General features: G+C 55.9%; 1 protein-coding gene across 3 annotated transcripts in view; it reads right to left on the reverse strand.

Moving 5' to 3' along the window:
* Positions 1–20,831, reverse strand: part of PIK3C2B (phosphatidylinositol-4-phosphate 3-kinase catalytic subunit type 2 beta) — a 63,473-nt gene that overhangs the window by 15,064 nt on the left and 27,578 nt on the right. For all 3 annotated transcript variants that reach the window (XM_059413195.1, XM_059413196.1, XM_059413197.1), the window contains 18 exons: positions 20,474–20,628; positions 20,019–20,139; positions 17,112–17,223; positions 16,861–16,940; positions 16,451–16,514; positions 14,867–15,013; positions 14,216–14,249; positions 12,981–13,176; positions 11,831–11,953; positions 8,256–8,423; positions 7,614–7,725; positions 6,227–6,369; positions 4,697–4,885; positions 3,180–3,273; positions 2,927–3,021; positions 2,587–2,767; positions 1,087–1,194; positions 384–476 (listed from right to left, as the gene is read on the reverse strand). In XM_059413195.1, coding sequence (XP_059269178.1) covers positions 384–476; positions 1,087–1,194; positions 2,587–2,767; positions 2,927–3,021; positions 3,180–3,273; positions 4,697–4,885; positions 6,227–6,369; positions 7,614–7,725; positions 8,256–8,423; positions 11,831–11,953; positions 12,981–13,176; positions 14,216–14,249; positions 14,867–15,013; positions 16,451–16,514; positions 16,861–16,940; positions 17,112–17,223; positions 20,019–20,139; positions 20,474–20,628 — 2,215 coding nt within the window. The remainder of the gene's footprint in view (positions 1–383; positions 477–1,086; positions 1,195–2,586; positions 2,768–2,926; positions 3,022–3,179; positions 3,274–4,696; positions 4,886–6,226; positions 6,370–7,613; positions 7,726–8,255; positions 8,424–11,830; positions 11,954–12,980; positions 13,177–14,215; positions 14,250–14,866; positions 15,014–16,450; positions 16,515–16,860; positions 16,941–17,111; positions 17,224–20,018; positions 20,140–20,473; positions 20,629–20,831) is intronic.

A 20,831-nucleotide genomic window follows, 5' to 3' on the forward strand; every position in this document is an offset into this window, starting at 1 on the left:
CAACCTGCACCTGTTCTCTTAATTTCCTCTTCAACATTGCTGCTGGGCAGCCATGAAGCCTCTGCTTGAATACCCTCAGGCACGAGCAGATCGCCACTGTATCCATCCATCATTGGGATAGCCACGCCTTTTAGAAAGCCCTCTGTATACCCATCTGTATACACTGCTGCCAGCTGCCTTGCTCTTCCTAGCCCGCTGGGGCCATGCAGAATCAGGCTCTTGTCGTGGGCCCCTGATAATCCTTCACACATGAAAACGGGAGCAGGGGCTAATAGCAAGAGACCTGCCCTGGGGCTGCTCCTACCACGCTTCAACCCCTCCTCCCCTTCCCTCCTCCCCTCTACCACCTTCATCATCCCACCAGGCTTGCAAAGTGTCCTCACCTTGAAGATGACACGGATGTTCTCGCCCAGTGGGTCCACATTTTGGAAGGACAGCTTCAGGGGGACCGCGTTGGAGTTGAAGTAGGAACAGTCCTGCCACGGGGGAGAGGGTAGGGTAGTGATGAGGGTCAGGAAGGAAAAGGGCCTCCGCACCGTGGGTCAAGCTGCTGCTGCCGCTGGTCCTCCTGCTCGCAGTTTCTGCCAGATTCCTCGGGACCCCGCACTGCTTCCTTCCCTCACGCCAGTGTGTTACAGCCTCGGCCCCAGCAAGCATTCTATCATGCCTTCGGTGCATTCCGCATACAACCTAGTAGGACGTGACTCCCATCTACACCTCAGTCTACTCCTCTGGAAAATGGGACTCCCAACAGGACCAAGTTTATAAGAGTTGTGAGCGCTAAAATGCGATCACTGGCATAAAGGACTCAGAAGACCGCAGCACAGAGGCAGTGCTCGGCAGGGACAGAGGACAACTGCGGTCATTATCACCAGCCTGGGTCCTGCCTTATCAGGGACGACACTTAGCCAGCCCCCGACCCCATTCCTCTACCTTGTGCAGCTGTCATGCAAAAGTCAGTACACACTAGGTCTGCAAAGAGACCTGAATAGGTCTCTCTTCCTCCTCTCAGTAATCAGGGTGAGAGTACCTCGCCTCCACCGAGCCTTCCCTGCTCCGAGAACCCCAAACGCACCAATCACTCACCCTGGGCACGATGCCCTTAACCAGCAGACTGGGGCTGAGTGGCAGGCGACAGGAGCCAATCAGGGCAAAGAACTGCCTCACCTCCTCCAGGCCGGTGCGGAGGATCCCCTGAGAGGGAGGGGAGAGGAAGAGTAGGGGTGAGGAGGGTGCCTCTAAGCTCTACTGAGAACTAGGCCTCCCCCAGAGCTGGGCGCCCAGGAGTGGCTGGGATGAAAACCACCATCTCCGGAGAAGTGTGGGCAACCCCCAGGAGACCAAGAGGAAGGAAAAGTACCCCCGCCTGGGGTGTTGTGCCCGGGACAGTGCATTGGGCAGGAAGCCTGGACAGCTTACAGAGGTGAGGCAGGGGACATCCCAGTAAACTGGGAGAGCAGGGGCATCTCAGGGGGGCAGTGCTGCTCAGGCCATTGCCAAGAAAAGCCAACAGCCTAAACTTCAAATTCTCCCAAAATTTTTCTTGACAGAATGAGAGTGAGTACAGGCAGAGGGAGAGGAAGAAGCAGGCTCCTCACTGAGCAGGGAACCCGATGCGGGACTCAGTCCCAGGACCCTGGGATCATGACCTGGGCTGAAGGCAGACACTAAAGGTCTGAGCCACCCAGGTACTCTCTCCCAATTTTTTTTTTTTAAGATTGTATTTATTTATTTGAGACAGAGGGTATGAGCAGTGAGGGTGTGTGGGAGAGGGGCAGAGGGAGAAGCAGGCTCTCAGAGCAGAGAGCCCAAAACGGGACTCGATCCCAGGACCATAACCTGAGCCGAAGGCAGACACCTCACTGACTGAGCCCCCCAGGCACCCTGAAATTCTTGCAATGTTTAAATGTTAATAAACAGGAACACTGTGGGCCTAATACAGCCTGGCAGCATGAACAGATAAAGGTCCCCACTCTGGGTAACAGCAGCCCGAACTACAGCTCCCAGCACAGTGAACAAAGTAGGAGTGAATTTCAGCCCACACTTGCCCTCTCTGGCTGGCTGCTCTTCTGCAGCGAAACAACTCATACAAATACACTTAGCCTTTAAAGGGAACAGTTAAATAAAAACTGTAACACTGTGCAGGCCAACCAAAACACATCCATGGGCTGTATCCAGCTTGCAGACTGTCACTCTGTGGCCCGTAGGTTAGAGACAGAGTCCCCTCCTTCCAGTCCTTAAATCAGAGATGGCCAAGTGCCATCCTGCCGGTGAGAATGTGGAAGGTATTAACAGCTGGTTACAACAGTCCCGGGACTGGGCGCCTGGGTGGCTCAGTTGTTAAGGCTTCGGCTCTATCCCAGGACCCCTGCCTTCAGCTCGGGTCATGATCTCGAGGTCCTGGGGTGGTGGCCTGCATTGGGCTCCCCGCTTGGCAGGAAGTCTGCTTCTCCCTCTCCCGCTCCCCCTGCTTGTGTTCCTGGTCTCGCTGTCTCTCTCTGTCAAATGAATAAATAAAATCTTAAAAAAAAAAAAAAAAAAAAAAAGCCCAGGCCCAAAATGGGTAGACGGCCTCACCCTCCTCACCTGGCGTGCAGAAGGGGCAGCTTCTCGCACCTGCTGCGCCAGCTTGGCCAGGGTACTGACGAGCCAGCACTGGCGGTTAAACTCCTCTCTCAGCCCCTTGCCACAGCAGCACAGCAAGGCTGCCAGCAGGTACTGGTAGCGGATGCTGAACTGAGAATCTTTGAGGCCGTCCTTCAGGAGCCTGCAAGGGAAAGGGTGGGAGGTGGGAGGGGGTCCCGACACTTGGGATCACCCGCGAGGATGTGCGCAATGGTGGGGAGCAGTCAGGCACCGCTCCAGCTCCCTGGGAAACCCACCCCAGGATGCTCGTGTGCCTCCCGCCTCTCCACACGCGGCTCACCAGAAGAAGTAGTGCGTCACTCTCAAGTCTGAGACGGCTCGTTTCAGGAGGAAGCGCACCAAGGGGCTGTCCAGGTAACACTCGTACTTCAGGGCCTGTTTAGGGGAAAGGGTATCAGGAGGCTGAATGGCCTGCCCGCCATCTACACCTGCCACTATCCCGCCAGGGCCCCTGGGTTCCCCAAGGAGGACGCACACGGGCTTGGGGCCAGGAGAGGGGCCATCAGAACCTGAGGGAAGGCCGGTCCACCCACCTGCACAAGCTGAGGCAAGTAGTCGAGGAGCTCGGCGTCCGACAGTGAGCCGATCCACTGGACGGCCATCCGACGTACCTCCTGGTCCGGGAAACTGTAAAACAGAGCCCCGCCCCTTGACGGCCGGCTGCAGGCTCTGTGGCCCAGGAGCGAGCCAGCACCCGCACGGCTGGGTTTCAGACACACGGGTGGAGAAAAGGCAACATCCCTCAGAATCTGCCGAAGCCACTATAAGAATTCTGAGCGCCTTGTCTGGAGAGTAAGCCTTGAGAATGGCCCTGTCCCCTGCTCAGCACAGGCATGGGGCCACAGAGGAACAGGACGGTGCCCACTTTCATTCCTTGTAGGATTTAAAGGAAACTGGATGGAGTCTTCAACCCCATTCCTGAAAATCTTTTCCTCAACTCCCACTGTGCTAGAAATTCCCGTCACTGAAGAACCCTTACATGGATTAAATTACGATGGTACCATCCTTTAGAGCAAAGCCAGCCAGATTAAGGACAGAAAACCATGGAGTTTTACATAAGCCAGTACCCTATGGCAGAGGTTACTGAGCAGAGATGAGCAAAAACATGGTCTCAAAAAGTCCTGAAGGCAAGACACGTGGATTGGGTACAGTTTAATAACCAATAGCAGCAAAAAAGAAGCCAGGAATACTGGGTACCATCTGGAAAAGGCAGCCTGAGGGTCTGAAACCAGGAGGAGCATGTCCCCAGAGAACACTTCTGAGGGAAAGAGGGAAGAGAGGACTGTGAAAGTCGAATGAAGTGGTCAAGTTTGGGTCACCCAGGGCTGTGCACGTGTCAAGACTCAGCCGACATCCAGGTAAGGCTTAGGCTTTCTGATTTTTGAAATTTTGCCTCTAAAGAACAAACCAACACACGTCAAGTTCTAGTTAATGATATACATACACCGAAGTATTTAGAGGGAGGTGTGATGTCTGCAACTTACACTGAAATGTACTAAAAAAAATGTAAGACGGACTGATGGTTGGATGGAGGGATATACACACAAGAAAGTAAATACAGCAAATAGTGAAAATGGTTAGGATCTAGGTAGTGGGTCCATGGATGCTCACTGTAAAATTTTTGGTTCTTCAGTATGCTTAGAAAATGTTCCCGGGGCGCCTGGGTGGTTCAGTGGGTTAAAGCCTCTGCCTTCGGCTCAGGTCATGATCCCAGTGTCCTGGGATCGAGCCCCACATTGGGCTCTCTGCTCAGCAGGGAGCCTGCTTCCTCCTCTCTCTCTGCCTGCCTCTCTGCCTACTTGTAATCTCTGTCTGTCAAATAAATAAATTAAATCTTAAAAAAAAAAAGAAAAAGAATAAGAAAATGTTCTCAATGTCACACCGCAAGGAAAGGAGACAAAGAAAAAGCAAAAAAGGAGCGAAGACAACCTGAATTTCCTAGCCCACTTTTCCACTTCCCCAGGACTGGCTCAGGCTAGCGGTGGGCGGTGCCAAGCCCTGGCCCCGGGAAGGACTCGTGGCCAAGGAAAGGCGGGTGTTAACAACTCACGTGGCATGCAGGAGCCCCAGAGCATCCTGGTGGTTCATGTGGGTCCACTGCTTCAGGAGAGCATAGATGTCGGGCAGGCAAGCCCACTCCCAGCTGGGGGCGCTGGCGAGCACCAGGGGCAGGGAGCTCACCTCCAAATGGCAATAGTATCGCTTCTCCCACAGGCGCTTCTTGTCAGTGTCCGTGAGCCTGCGGGTGTGGGGAGGCCAGAGACAGCACGGTCAGCCACGGGGAAGGTTACTGACTCTCCACGATAATGCCACACGTTCTCCAGCTCAGTGGTTCCCAGGCTTTGCTGCACATTGCAATCACCTGGGGAGGTTTATAAAGTCCCCGTGCCTGGGCCACGCCCCACACCTGTGGAGTCAGAACGTCTGTGGAAACCAGGCATTGGTATTTTCGAAAGATCCCCAGGTGACTGCAGCGTGTGAAGCGAGGTTTTGGGGCACCAGGGCCTAAGCCTCATCTTTGGTCCTGACATCTCAGGGCCTCTCCGACTGAGGCCGAATGCACAGGTCACCGGCACCCCGCAATCGGCCGCCCCTTCTGCCGGATGCCCTTAGAGCTCCACTCCCAAGGGGAGCCACCAGAGGGCAGTGCTCCCCACCATGTCCGGGTCTGGAGGGCTGAGAAGCCTCTGGGGCTTTCCGGGGCCAGCTGGAGGGTCTATAGAAGCCACAGCTAATTAAGCCTTGCCTGAGATCAGGTGTCTAATGGGAGAAGGGAGCGGAGGGGCTAATGAAGCAAGGGGTCAGCAGAGGAGTGGGGGCGGGGGGATCGGTCGTCACTCAGCTACTTTGACTCCTTGGGTGGGATATGAGGGAGAGATGAGCCCCATCTCTCCTACCCGCGTCCCCCATACACACGCATGCACACGCATGGGCACGTGCTTGCAGCATAGGGCCACGCAGTGCAGGAGCCAGAGAGGTATACAGGGAGAGCAGGCGGGGCAGGAGGCCCCATCGCCCCCATCCCACCAGCTCCTTGAGCTCCCTGCTCCCCGCTCCTCACCCCTCCCCCTCCAATCCTGGTGAGAGAAGCAGCCCCAAGGATGACATCAGCTTGGACTCGCTTCCCCTTGAGAGCTGCCAGCCTGCCCCGACACCTGATCCTTTTTGGAAAGTGACGGGGCCAGAGAAAGGCAAGAGGCTGTGGGTGTGGAAGGGGCAGGAGGTGGGGGCAGGGTGGTGAGGACAGGAGCCAGCCCCATGGATAGCAAGGAGGAGACAACATATCTTGGGAGACGGATGGGACAAAGCTCTGGTCCTCTGGCAAGCTGAATCTGGACCAGGTCTCCATTGTGCGGATGGGCATTCCGAGACCCAGTCTCCTAGCCCCGGCCTCTCCTCTTTCCTAGCGTCAGGATGCCCGCAGCAGAGCCCTCTCTCCACTGCGTCCTGCTTCAGCACCAGTGCCCACCCCATCCCACCTCTACTCCCAAAGCAGGCGGGCAGGACCTAGAGCTGGCAGGGGAGAGGTCAGACAGAACGGGGGGCCAGAGCCACACGCGGGGAAGGCCCCGGGCCTCACCAGTACAAGGACTCCTTCCGCATGATGTTCTTAAGCACACGTTGGTCTTCTTCCCGGAGGCTGCCAAACACATAGCGGGGACTGAACTTGTCTCCAGGGGGGCTGGTGAACTTGATGTCAAAGGCTGAGGTGGGGAAGTCGATCTGCAGGATGGTGTCAGAGAAGAGGGGAGAGAAGACAGACAGGGGAGTGAGAAGGTGAGCCACAGCCTTCCTGGCTCTCCAGGGCCTCTGTCTCAGGTGTTCTCTCTCCTTTCTTTCCTCCCCTTTTTCTTCCCTCCCTCCCTCCCCTGCAGGTTGCTTGTAAAATAACCCGGCTGGACTTGGTGCGGACTTGGGACTTGGGACTTTGGGGAAAGCCTCTTCCAGATGTCACTTCCAGCAAAAAATGAGAAGGTAACAGAGGGAGAGCCGAACAGAGAAGTGAGAAAGAGGCTGGGCAGAGATGTAGCCAGGTGGGGAAGGGGGCGCGGCCCCAGGCCAGAACTCGGAACAGAAGTGTCTGCAGGCTGAACCCCTGAGAGCCTCCAAGCTGAGGCCAGGGAGCCTTCAGCGCGGCCCTGGAAGGCGCTGCTGCCTGATGGGAAGTGGGACCACATGCCAGGGGAGAGCCCTACTGATTCTCAATCCTGTGCCCCCGGCTCCCCTAGCTCTAGGCCACCCCATGTTCATCCTCCTAAATTGGGTATCAGAGTGGAGTGGGTCCTACGTTCCCGCAATCAACAAATGTTTAGTGGGAAGTTGCTAAGCAATGTTCCAGGTTCTGGGCTTTAAGTCTGGTTAATTAAGGGAGACAAAAACGCCTGCCTCTGGAGCCTTTGTTCTGTGTTATTCTATTTCATGCTCTAGCCACTTTCATATTCCAGATTCCATACCAGAGCATGCCATGATCTATACGAAAGGGGAGCCAGAAACCAGTCACTAGACCTTGGGCTTGACCAACTCCTCCTCCTCTCCCCAGGCAGGGAGTCCACTCGGAGAGAATACTGAGTGGCTGCACGGGGGGAGGGGGGGCACAGGGAGGGGGGAACTGTCCCCAAAAGGGGACAGCTCAGGCTTTATCCGACTCAGTCACGTGCAGGCTCAATACAAAGGACTCCAAGTTGCTGGGCCCCCAGACAGGGGCACAGGTGCTCAGGCCCTGCCTTCGGCCTCCTTGAGTTGGAAGGTAACCTCCAGGAGATGGCACACATTCCACAGACTCACCCTCCCACTCCAGGTCTAACCAAATCACTCTGGTTGCTTCTATCACATCAGTGCACTGTGCCCAACACGCCAGAGCTTTCTCTTACCTCCTAGCCCAAACCTCCAGGCGGAAAACTCAGAGCTGCCTCTTGGATAGCCCTGTGCAGCGGGCAGGAGGGACGGTCCTGGGGCCGCGGTCTCACCTGCAGGATGACGCTATCCGGCTGGTGGAAATTAGGTGCGCTCCAACGGGCGCTGGGGCTTTCCTGTGTTGCTGGCCATAAACCCAGAAGCTTCCGACCACAGGTCAGGACTCTGAGGGGAATGGAGGGGAGAGGAATGAGCCAACAAACACAATGGCTAAGGAGATGGTTTTCCTCCTGCTCCCCCATCCAAAAATCGGCCTTTGAAGCCACCATCCAACTCTGTCATTCTGTTAGACCACAGGCTCTTCCTTCTTCTAGGTCCTATAAAAGCACACCCCCTCCAGGAAGCTTCTGGATGACCTGGCGGTGGGGATGCCCCACGAGGCAGAGAGGTGGACTAGATGACCTCTAAGGCCCTTCCAATGACAGGGCAGATGACGCGTTACCCGAGCACTCTGTTTTCACACACCCGGCCCCTCTCCTTGCCCTCCTTCTGCGCAGAAGCTCTTGGTCACATCAGTTGTTCTAATCTCTACTTCTATGCCTTGGTCCCACCGCTAGGGCCCTCTGGACTCTGTGGGTGATGAGCCCCACAAGGCCAACCCTCCCAAGGGGCACTGGCCAGTGCTGCACCCAGGTCCCTCTATCCCCCTCCTTCCCTTCTGAGGCCAAGAAGCCGCTGGCGTGGGAGCCACGTACTGCCTGAAGTTGAACAGTGGGGTAGTGACCCAGCCAAGGGCTTCTGGCAAACGCCGCTGCTTATTGGCCTCCGAGGAGCTCCCAGGCAGGGGGATGGGCAGAGCGTAGAGTGTGGCGCACAGCAGGGTCTCCCGAGGCAGCCGGTTCACCTGTATTGGGAAGCAGATCCTGGGGAGGACAGGAAACCAAATCAGGAGGTGCCGCCCTTGTGGAGGCAAGGGAAAGGTGGCCCGGGAAGCTGAGCGGAGCCTGAGAACTTGACCTGCCTCTCGGGATATCAGATGTGCTCCCCAGGGAAGCCTGGAACCAGGACAGGTCACAACCTCCGCTGGACACTTCCAGAAGTACACTGTGCTGTTTGTGCAGCCTTTCCGTAGAGCGCGCCTAACATCCTGATTTGGAGGCCACCCCGCGGTGACCAGACAGAACCTGGGCAGCCAGACCCATCTCAGAGTTCAGGTGACCTCAGGTCCCATAGTTAAGCCACACACCCCATTTCAGGATTTCTGCAGAGGGTCCCTAAGAAGCTGCTCCTCTTGACAATCCTTATCCCTTCCCCCATCCCCAGGCTAAAAACACCAGGAGGAAGAAGCAACAGAGGAGGGAGAAGCACCACTAGGTGTTCTTTGCCCTCGGGCCACCCTCTCCCAATAGTCCTCCGACCTGCCTGTCCTCTCCTGTCCCCTACTTTGCCCAACCCCCCAGGGCACAACACGGTTTGTTCTGGCCCCCAAACATTTTCAAAGCCAAAGGGACAAAGAGAAGGGGCTTCCCAAAGTCCCTGGGGGGGAAGCTGCAAACTGGCAGAATCGAGACACCTAAGCCTTGCCACTACCCAAGTCCAGATGTGTTCTCTCGGGCCTCCTCTGCCAGGACCACTCCCAGCCACTCCCTCCAAGTTCAGCATCAGGAGCTGGGGTGGAGTGAGGAAGAGAGAGGAGGGGAGCCCTGGAAAGCCCGAGGGAGGACCCACATTACCTTTTGGGGAAGTTGTCCCTGGGCCAAAGTCCACACTGTCACACCCTCCTGGCCAGCCCAGGGCAGTTTCTATGCCAGAGAGCACAGAGGCAGGGAGGCCACCCCCAAGGTTCACAGGAGTTCTGATCAAGCAGCCTCCCTCCCGGGCCGCCCCTCACTCCTGCAGGAACATCTCCACCTAAGTGAGGCACTCCCTCTCACCCGCCAGAGACTGGCAGAGCCCTGCTGTCCCAGCTGCCTGTACCCTGGGGGCCCATGGCTATAATTAGGGCCCCTCCACCAGCCAGCAGACATGCCAAGCCGGGGCTTGGCTAGGGAATGGCAGAGCCTAGCTGCTGGGCCTATTTTGAGAATTAGCTGATCCCGGCACCGCGGCAACAGGACAGTCAGCTGACCCCACAGCAGAGTGGAAAGGGGGCTGGTGCTGACCCCTCTCTGTCAGCCCAGAAGAGGCTTCCCGCTGGGCATCTGGAGGTGAAGAGAATAGGAAGCCACAACTCCTAGAACCAGCCAGAATCCCCTTCTCCTCAGTTCTCGAGTCCTTCCAGCATTCCAAAACCTCTGCCACTGACCATCATCCTGGGTCTGTCAGGATAACTAGCACATTGACTACAGACTGAACCTTCTCCTTGCCTGTGAAACTGCTCTCCTTCCCTCTGCAGCCATTCTTCAACATCACATCACAAGGGTCACCTCCTCCAGGAAGGACTCCTGGGATGTGCCAGTTCTAGGCCTGGTTTTGCTATTCGCAACCTCAGAACTACGCACACCTCTGCACCGGGTTCCTCCTCTGTGAAGAGTGGAACACAGCTTCTTCACTTGTGTGATGTGTGTACCCACTGTGTGCTTTTTGCTATGTGACGCTGAGGCTTCTGACCTGGAACTGGGCTACGCAAATAGGATTTGCATGCACAAATATCTCCCTGTACCCGTCACCGCGTCAGTCACTTGGAACAGGGAAACTGGAAAGGAGAAGGCTCCCCCAGCTAAAAAGATGGCAACAAGGATGGAGAAGAAAGCATTTATCACGTGCTGGGTACTGAGCCACACACTTCACTTGCAATGTCCCAAAAGTCCTGAAACAGCCCTACATGTCAGGGCCTATTACTCCCCAAGGTTCCACCTACAGTTAGAAACCCTAAGCATGCCCAAGCCTGTGCTTTGAACCCTACACTGTAGTGTCTTCTCCCAGATGCCTTGATCCTGACCATGAAGGTGCCAAGAGTCTCTGTGGGGCACAGGGATGGGGGACCACGGAGAGGAAATCTCCACGGGGCTCTAGGCAGGGACCAGCCCTTTGAGATTTGGGGCTGCATCTAAGACAGGGAGTGGAAGGAGACCCACAGAGCAGGCAGGCTGAGGAAGGGCAGGCCAGGGTGTCTCGGTGCCATGGACAGTCTATGGGAAGAGGGACTCAGGGCCAACATGATAGGGTCTATCCGGGGCCAGAGCACTGGAAAGCATGACCCCATTGGTAGTGGCAGTTAGCGAGGCCACAGGAGCCGAAGGTGAAGGTGAAACTCAGAAAGGTGAAAGTGAAACTCCAAAGCCATTGGAGGCGGCCATCCCCTGCCTCCAAGGAGTCTCTCCTGCCCCAGCAGTTATCTGATGAAAGCTATGGGTACAGCTTTATTGCTCTGTAACTTACACAAGTGTGAAGACAGGAGAAAGGGCCTACCTCTCCAGCTGTCCATCTGTTAAATACCCCACCTCTCGCAGTGTTTGTGCAGACTCTGCCTCGGCCTAGTTTGGCAACCTTGGCCTCCCCGAGGACCCCGCTCGGCCTCTAATCTGCACTCCAAATACTGGAGTTCCAGTTGTGCTCTGCAAATAAGGACTCAGACAGCTGGTGGGGGGCAGTGGTGCTGGGGGCAGCAAACAAGGGGCTTTCTGGCAGGTTGCAGGGAGGGCAGGGCCCAGCACAGAGAGGGCACGGGGCGGGCACCCACCTACAGTGCCTCCCCTCCACGTGTGCGTGCCTCTATTTCCCTCCTGCTCTGCCTGGCGGACGCCTATTTTCCCAACGGCAAACGCTGGTCCATAAATGCTGATTAATACTTAGTATGTTTGGATTCTATATCGCTGCGATGCCACAATGGCCTCTGAATTGAACAAATGGCCCCATTTTACAGTTTGGGGCACAGAGAGGCCAAAGAGAACACAGGACTGAAGATAGAGCTGGAAATAGAGGCTTATTCCTGTGGCTCCCAGCCCCCTTTTCTTTCCTCTAGACAACGTGCCCTTTCCCATCTAGAAGGAAGAAAGTGCAGTCCCCTCTCCTTACTCGATGGCTACTTTGGGAAGAAGGGAGAGGATGAGAATCCCCAGACTAGTTAAACCTTTTAAGGGCGACAAGATCAAGATGATGAACTATTATGAAAGCTAACCACTAACTTTTATATGATCCTTTACTGTTTACAGACAGAGCCTCTGTGCATTAGAAACAGAACTTGTCCCCATCTAAGGGTTAGGGAAAGGAGACTCAAGAGGCTGAGGGCTTGCGTGGGTAGGTTCGTGGTGGAGCCTGGTTTATTGCAGGTGTGGGCACCTCTGCGGGGTCTGCAGGGGTGGCACTGGGGCACGGGGGGAGGGCTTACTGTTGGTCCCAGATGATGAGGTGGAAAAGGTACTTGGAAAAGTGAGCCCTTCGGGTGTACAGGGGGCTGCAGAGTTCCTTCCCGCCATGACTGAGGGAGCAGGAGAGGTAGAAATCTTCATAGCTGCAACAGAAAGAGGGTAAGGGTGCTCAGATCCCGAACCCCATCATAGTCACCCAGCCTAGACCCAGGTCTATTTCTCCTGCAAAGACAGACCTCCCAGGTCCCCTGGGGGCTAGAGCACTGGGAGCCTAAGGGGATCTGTGAAAGCTTTAGGAAAAGCAGCTGGATCTGGATCCCCCCACCCACTTTCAGACCCCACACTGGGCCCAGGGTTTTCCTCCCTTCTTTATTGGGGACCAGCCTACAGCCACCTCCTTACAGTAGGTGGGTGTCTGTGTGCGCATGCGCAAGCGACAAGGGGTGGGGGAGATGAAATCGACATATGCCGATGTGAATGCCAACACATGGGGGTCCCTGCGGCTCGGCTCGTGACAGGTGCCTGACAGAAGAGGTCAGAGAAGGCCCTGGTTTCCCAGGCTGCCTCCTTTGTTCTCCGCCAATCGCCCAGAGGAATACATTAAGTGAGGAACAAAGAGTGAGGGGGAAGGCCGAAGGGGGGGGTCCGGAAAGGAGGGAGGTGGAGCTAAATGCCTTTTTCCCCAGGCCCTGGATGCCAGGGACTACTAGGCAGAGGAGCCGGGGATTACCAAACGAAGGTCCCCCTCCACCCACCCCTGCAGGCCTAGGGAACTCCCAACAAAGGGTCATCTCCCACCTCCCCGCCCCCTCCCATTGTGCCTCTGCAGGGGAGTGCAGTCATTGGCCTTGGGGCATGCACTGGGTCTGGGAAGCTGCCATCTGTCGCAGTGTCTCCATCAGCTGGCCTGGGATGGGTGGGGGGCAGGGATGCCGATGCAGCCAGCACTGAGAAGGCCTGGCAGGATCTGATGCCAGCAGACCTCCTGCCTCTCCTTGGGATGTCCTGGTCCACAATCCCCCTCAGGCACTTGGCTCCTCAGATCAAGGGGCACCACAATGCCACAGACCATCGGCTCTGGGCGGTGGGGTTGCGTGCAAACAGGGAGAAGCCATCGGAAAGTCAAACTCCCGCTCCCTCTGCCTAGAGGACATTCAGCCCTGGGCTCACCTGGTAGCCCATGTGATGGGGATGCGGTGGGTGGCATAGACAGTGAAGGCTAGGGGCCCGGTGAAATGGCAGGCCTCCTGGACCAGATCATGCTTGCGGCTCCCGTGCACGGCCGTCTGGAAGTCCGCGTCGAATGTGCTGCAGTACAGCTCCACCAGGTCCAAGATAGCGGCTGTCAGAGCTTCCACAACCTTCTCTGTGAAAGGAAGGGGTCAGAAGGAAAGGTCACAAGGTCAATGAGCCCCATCCTGTTGCCATGGCACAGGTGTACCCCAGGGCAGGAGTCCCCAAATGCCAGGTGGTTTCCAACAGCCATGACAAGGTTCACCCAGCCATGATGAAATGAGGGGAAAAAAGCAGGATCGATGAGCTTCTCACAAAGTGATACTCAATTATAAACATTCTCCTTATCTTTACATAGGGCTACTTATTTTGTGTTAAATGTTCTTTCTTTTGGGAAATAGTGGGAATGATCATTGTCAGTAACTTTAAAAGCCATTGCCTGGCAAAAGAAAAGCAGACGATTTCTATGTTGGTCCCTAAAATAATGCTTTGTTTAGGGCGCCTGGGTGGCTCAGTCAGCTAAGCATCTGCCTTTAGTGCCTGGGTCATGGGATGGAGACCCATGGCAGGCTCCCTACTCAGCCAGGAGTCTACTTCTTGTCCCTCTGCCAGTTGCTCCCCCTGCTTGTGCTCTTTCTCTCTCAAATAAGTAAATAATCTCTAAAGTAAAATAAAATAAAATCATGCGTTGTGGGGCAGATTATTAATTCATGGAATCCAAAAGATTGGGAATCACTGACCAAGAACCCCAGAAAGCAAAGTTCTGCTTGAAAGATTCACTCCTTAAGCAAAATCCTTTATCACCTTCTCCCTAGGCCCATTCTGGGTTGGAAACACAGGCATCATGAGCCTCCTGGAGAATAATGACCACCCTTACCCTAGTAAGTTTTCTCATCTGGAGCCCAGGGCTAATTTTGCCTCACTACCCCCAGCCTCCGATGTACACCACCTCATCACCATCACCCAGGGACACCACAGGAATAACTAGCAAAAATAATGAGAGAACATTTCATGGAAAGAAATGTGCTCTTCAGCTGGAAACACACACACACACACACACACACAGCAGACCTGGACCCATAAATCAAGGGGCCAGGGAGAAAAACGAATCTGGGCAGAGACCTATTTTCCATTGTCCCTGCTGCATAAAGACAAAAGAGTCGTTCCCTTACCTCGGTTCTCCCTCACAGCCAAAACAGTGGGATCCTATTGGGGGAAAAGGAGAGGAAGGGGAGCTTCAGGGCCGTGGCCATTTCCGACACAGTTGGAAAAAGGGCTTTCCGCAGCTGTGCTCATCTGGACCAGACTGGTCTGAAATGTGAGGAGGAGAGACTCCCCAGGGAAGACAGCGTCATGGTTTGCACCAGAGCCATATGTGATGGAGAGAGTGAGCTAGACCAAGGTTCAAGTCGTGTCCACCCAAATGAGACCCTCCCACCCTCGGGTCACTCCAGCCCAGGTCACGGTGGCTATCTTGCTGGCCCTGTGTGTGCTGCACGTAGCCGCCTCCCCCTGCACTGTGGAGTCACAGAGCCCTGGCTCAAAGGAGGGTTTGATTTTGCACCCTGCTGGGTATGCAAAGCACCATAAAGCCTTTGCCAGCCCCAGCCAGGGCTCCTGGCAAACAGGCCCAGGGCAGACCCTCACCTGCCCCCATCCTCAGGAGGAGGGGACACTCTTGCAGTTAAACTCTTGCAGTTAAACTCCAAATCTGCAAGATGCAGGTGGAGAGAGGACCTTTCAAGGAAACGGACACCTCATCACCCAGTTACTTTCGACTGCTGTTCTCCTTGTCCCCTACACAAGCGCTCTGAATTCGTTACCTTCTGAATTTTGGGCTGCATACGGGAGGGGCAGGGAGGCAGCTGGTTGAGGGCGCTGGTGATCTCAGGGGTCTCCACGGCAGCCAGGGCATTGCAGATGGCTTTGACGGACTGGACCACCCTGTCAGCCTTCAGTGGGAAGTCCCCCTGTGGGAGGTGGCACAGCGAGGCTGGCAGGTGAGCCCTCTCAGCCTCCAGCACCCACACTGTTGAGGGAAGGGGTTGGAAGGAGCTCGGGTTCATGACCCTCAGGAGGCAGAGTGGACTCCCGTGCTTGATCTTCAAACATCCGGCGTTAGCGAACCACCGCTCCTCTGGAATTAGATGAGCCAGGCCCAGGCTCCCAGGTCTTTTCCCTGAACCTCCTCTGATTCCCAGACTCCCTCTGGCAGCTACTGCACAAACACATACATCCCCCAAGACATGCAGTTTTAATAAAACCAACCCATAGGGAATAGTAAGGAAGGCCACCTTACAACTCAGTACTGTCACCCAGACCTACCAGGAGGATCTCCTCTCAGGACCACAGGTAGGCCACACCCCTACGTTCTCTGTGCTGGGGCTCCTGCAGTTTGCTCCCCTGGAATCACTTCACCTGTCCTGTCCTGATCACTTATGGAAGTTCAAATCACGGACAAGCAAAAATACAGCCTCCTTCTCAGAACCCCCAGCCCCGCCCCGGCTAGTCTTCCTATCACTCTCCGGGAGCCTGTGATGAACTCATACCCACCCTGTTCTGTCTACTAATAGCCCTGTGTTACTTTCCCATCATTCTAGCAGGAACCCAGGCTCCCTGAAAGCCAAGACAATCCTTATGCTTCTCTACCCACAGCAGCAACGAACATAGAGCCAGGCTAGTACCCAAAAGGCGCTCGGACACCTTCCCCCTCATCCCGGTGAATGGGCGTGGAGCAGAGGCTGCTGGACAGCGAGTGTGGGGTACCATTCTGGGGGTGGGTAGAGGACTGAGCGAGACATAATGCTCAGCTCCCCCAAAGGGAAGAATCCATGAGCACGATGAACTAGCTCCACGATATAGGGATTAGTTTTGAAGATCTGTTCTTTTTTTTTTTTAGCTTCATGACATTTGAGGCAAATGTTTATTCTCATGGTTTTAAGGCTTCAAACTCCATGAGACTCCAAGTGAGGAGAGTCCCAGTGCTTCCCTACCTCTGGGACCTTCCTCCTTCTGACGGTTTCCTACCTGTGACTCCAGGATATCGGAGCATCTCAAACCAGAGCTCACAGGATGCACACTCTGGGGCACATTCAAGTACACAAACTGGGGGGACACTTCTATGTCCCTTAGCTTTGGAGATGTCCTGCTCCAAAGACAGGGATCAGGGTGTGGTTCCTAACCTACTTCCACAGGGGAACAGAACCCCTCTTGTCAACTGCCCAACAGCCAGTGGTCTTGGTTTGCCCAAGGGGTAGCCCAAGGGCTAGGGGAATGGAGAAGTGCTCTGCCAACAGATTGTCAGTGTCTTCTCCAGATCCCTTTAGGGCTGGCTGATCCAAGAATGACTTTGGGAAACCCGGGGAGAACCTCTGGGCAGCTGGGCAGGCCCCACGATGGATACTCACATCAGCCAGCAGGAAAGCGTCCACTTCATTGTGGTATGTGTCAAACAGAAGATCCAGGGCCTGCCTGGGGAGTTGGGGACAGGGAAAAGTCGTAGGAGAGGTCAGGACAGACCCAGGGTACTGGGATACCCGTTATGTCCCTCCTTCCCCACAGCTCAGGATTCAGGCTCTAGTTTAAAGGGGCTCCCACTCTTTCTACAGGTTCACCACCCCTCACCTGAAGAATGATGGCAAAGTGCTAGAGGGAAGAGATGTAGCATCCCCTAGAGTGGGGATCTTCTAGAATAATCTTGGGTCTGACCCCAGACACCTTAAGAACCCCTGGCCTGGCAGAAAGGCAAACAAGATATCCGCTGGGGTCCCTTCACAGCTCCTATTTGGCCCACATCCAAGAGAACACACACACTCACCTGCTGATGGTCTGTTTTACTGGCCTCTCTTGCAGATGGACGAGGTAGTTCAAGGTGGAGGGGCTCTGGTCATCATTCACCTGTGTAAGAATTATCCTACTCAGAGAGGAGTGGTACCTTTATCCCGACCCAGAGCTCCTACCCTACTCCCACAGAATGTGTTCCGTATCACCTTAGACCCATTCCATCTCCCCATCCCCATGCAGCCATCCGCTACCCATCCCCTCCCCGACCCCCTGCCCCACACGAACCGTCCGGGCCAGGTCACTGCGGACGGCTTTCTGTTCCATCAGCTGTAGCCGAATGTCGATGTCAAACTTGCGGCAATACTGAATGTACTCGTGGCTGCCCAGGGCATGCTTGCTGGTGGAACAGGGGGGCAAGACCATTAGCACCGTGGGAACTTAGTGCGAAGGGAGATGTATACTTTAACCTCGGGGAGAGAGAAATAGGAGGAAGCGGGCAGTGAGGGGGTACTACCTGGGCTCCTGGAAAATGTCATTGTAGAGCTCAGGGAAAGAAATGGAGGTCTGTCTAAAGAAAAGCCACCTGATACACATAACCTTGGTCTGTCCTAATGCTGACCTTCCTAGTCATTTATTACCTGTATCATCATCCCCGATCGCTCCAGGGGTAGGCTTTCTGGAATGGGGGTACAGAGACTTCTCGGGGGGGCAGTGATTAAACCCCATTGTCTTGGCTTTGGTAGACAGAACACTTTGGAAGTTACCTGCGCTCCGGCTGGGGCACGGAGCTCACGGAGCGACAGTCTCCCCACCCTGCAGTCCTCAGTCTCCCTCCCACCTTCCTACCGCCAGCGACTGGGGTGCTGAGGCCAACCAGAAAGACCCACCAAGATTCTAGGTGTGTTATTCCCAAGCCCAAAGAATTCTGCCTCTCCCATTCCTCCACAACTGTGAATAATGACCCACATCTCTACAGACTTCCTGACCAACACCCACTGCAGGCCATTCACTGCTCGAGCGACAACATGTGAGACCATGTCGACCTGAGTCTCAGTGGAGGCCTTGGAGGTCCCTCTGTGACCCAGCCTTTTCCTCCCACCCAATTCACATGCGCGTCAGAAAGGAAACTCGGAGAAGGGGCAGAGGGAGTCTGTCCTGCAGACCAGCACTTCGGGCCTGGGCCGGGTCCCAGCAGCTGGGTAACAGAAGCCGGAAAGGGACTTCCTTCCTCAGCAGAGCTGGGAATCTAGGCCAGAAATGGAGGGGAGAGGAGAGGAGCAAAGGGGAGGAGCCTGTGCAGAAGCCCAGGAGGTGGTGGCCTCAGACCAGTCTGGGTCCAGCTGGGATTGAAGGAGTTCTCCACATCCCAAGGGGCCAAGCCTCAGATCTAGGCCCCAACCTGCCAAGGCTGAGCCAGAGCTAAACCTTGGGGGTGGAGAGGCTGAGAAGGGGTTCTGGTGGGAGCGCCCCACGAGGAAGGAAGAGTGTGGAGGGGGTGGGGGAGGCAGCAGGAAACCCAGCCCTCCCCTGGGGCCGTCTCAAGGTTCTTATCTGAGAGCAGCCTGCATCCTGGACCCACCACGCCCCCTCAGCCATGGGCCCTCCTGGGTCAGGGTAGGAAACCACAGGGCTTCCTTGGGAGCCAGCAGCTTTCTGGAATCCCCTGAGGGTCTGTCTGTCCGCGCCCACCTAAGGCAGCTGTCTGGTGCTCAGGGGTCCAGGCTTTCCTGTTGGGTGGGAGGGAAGAGAAGAGCCTCGGAGGAAGGGGGGGCTTTGGGACCAAGAGTCGTAGACACTGGGGTCCCCTGGGGACTTAACTGACCTTCTCTGTGGAAGGCCTTGGTCTGTGTGCATTCAGCTCAGAGTGGGAGGGGCATGACCCTGGGACTACTGACCGGCTGCACCTGACCATGAGCACTCCAGCTAGGTCTTGGCAGGAAGTCAGAACCTGACAGCTGGTCCACCATCTTTGGCTCTGCAGGCTCAAGGACTATGAGAGTATCCAGCTGATGTGGATCCCCATGCTCCCCTCCCTTTGGGCTGGCCCTTCCCTGCTCACCTAGTCATTCTCACGTTCAATCCTAACTATACCTGAGGGAAGAAACTGAGGACCAGGGTTTTACATCTAGTAGGTGGCAAGCCACCACCCAAACCGGCCATATCTGTGTGACCCATGATGCCCCTCCCAACAGTGCCTGGGGTGCTCTCTGCCAGGTGACCCTGAGACTAGGACCCCTTCTTATTCTTCTAAGAAAAGTGAATACAGACTGAACACACCTAACAGGGCTCCTGGGGCTGCGCCCTGCAGGGCCCTACCCTTCCTCTCCCCAGGTGGAAGAAACCAGTCAAGAACCAATCAGGCCATTGGCGAAGCACCCTTGAACTGAGATCCAGCCTCCTCCTCTCCCCACCGCCAGGGCCTGCTTTCTCTTAGTGGCCAGGGGAAGTGGGCAGTAGGCAAGTCAGAGGTTTGGGGAGGAGAGCACATCTCTTTTTTGCTTATCTGCTGTCTTCTGGCTGATTCTAGAGCCTGCCCACAGCCCCACCCCCTAAGGGGTATCCCCCCTCCTCCTCTCGCCCCAGCACCCAGAGCCCCAGGGCAGTGGAAAGGGCATAGCTGTAGCTGGTGCACATCAGACTTTCCAGGAGGTGGCCTTGCTGCCCAGGGCATGGATGGAGAGAAGCCGCAGGCAAGCCTTTGAGGGACGCACATGCTGCTCCGGGAAAGGCTTACTGGCAGGGAAACAGGGAAGAGGGAGCAATTGTAATTTCTCCCCTAAGCTTCCCAAGGGTACTTCTGCCCAGTCCTCCATCTGCCCCTGGCCATAAAGACACAATCTAAGAGAAGCAGATCTCTGACAGTCGAGGCGACTGTCCCCCTCAGCCCCACACCCGCATCTCTCTTCACGCAGACGTCTGCAAGCAGATATGACTTGGTCTTTGCCTGGTCCCAGCTCCAAGCTCTTTCCACAGCAGACTTGGCTCAGAAGCCGGCCAGCCCTGCTGGAAGACAGAGTGCCTGGGGAAAGTGCGACGTGGCTGTGCGTGTGCCCAGAAAGCAGCCGTGGGATCAGGGAGGGGCTGCCAGCCCCAGGCCTCGAGCGCAGCACCACCCCAAGGAAGCCCCCTGACAACCCTACCACCCAGTAGGCAGGTGCCCCTTCCTACCCGCTCTCCCTACTGTTCACTCACTTCTGCAGGAACTCCTCCAGCCCACAGGGCTTCAGCACGAAGTTCCCCACGTCCACATCCCTCAGTTCATCGTGGGTGTAGCACAGAGTCTGGTGGATGAGCAAGTCTACAGTGGAAGAACCTGCAAGGGGGGTGGGGCAGGGGAGCAGTGATGGGGGGCGCTGCGGGAGCCAGGACAGGTGGAGCTCGGTGTCCCCACGCTGACTGCCCTATTCCTGGCTAAGCATTCTCCAGCGCCACGGCTATCCAGATAAAGCAGGCAGACACACAGTTTCGGCTTGGGGAGAATGACCGTGGGCCCCCAAAGCTGGGAGCCAGTCCCCTAGAGGAGTGTCCTCATTGCCCCTCATCAGGGCCACAGGCTGGGTGGGACTGGAGGTCAAAGGATCCTAGAGTCCAGATCTCGGGCATCCCTGCCCCACCTCATGGGATGCTCCTCGGCTCTTCCCACTTACAGTTGCAGGTAAAAGTGAGCGGCTCCTGTAGGCTATCACACAACACGGTCACCTTCAGGTTCACCTCATCCCCAAGGTGCTCTGGGCTCGGGGTCACAGCGCTCCAGACATATCCGGTGAGGGAGTAGTCTTGGATGTCGGAGCCAGAGCGAAGGCTGTGCAGGAAGAGAGGGAGAAGGACCCTCGCTGTGCCTTCGAAAGAGAGCAGTCGAGAAGACGCCTGCTGGGACCCTCCCACCCTGAGGCCAAGGGCCCTTCTCTCCCTGCGCAGCCCGGCCCTCCAGGTCTGCAGTCCAGGATGGGAGCAGTGGGGAAGCCGCTCTGGGAAACCATGTACTTGACACATTTGCTACAGTTA

This window comes from Mustela nigripes, chromosome 10 (genome assembly GCF_022355385.1).
Source record: "Mustela nigripes isolate SB6536 chromosome 10, MUSNIG.SB6536, whole genome shotgun sequence".
Lineage (NCBI taxonomy): Eukaryota > Metazoa > Chordata > Mammalia > Carnivora > Mustelidae > Mustela > Mustela nigripes.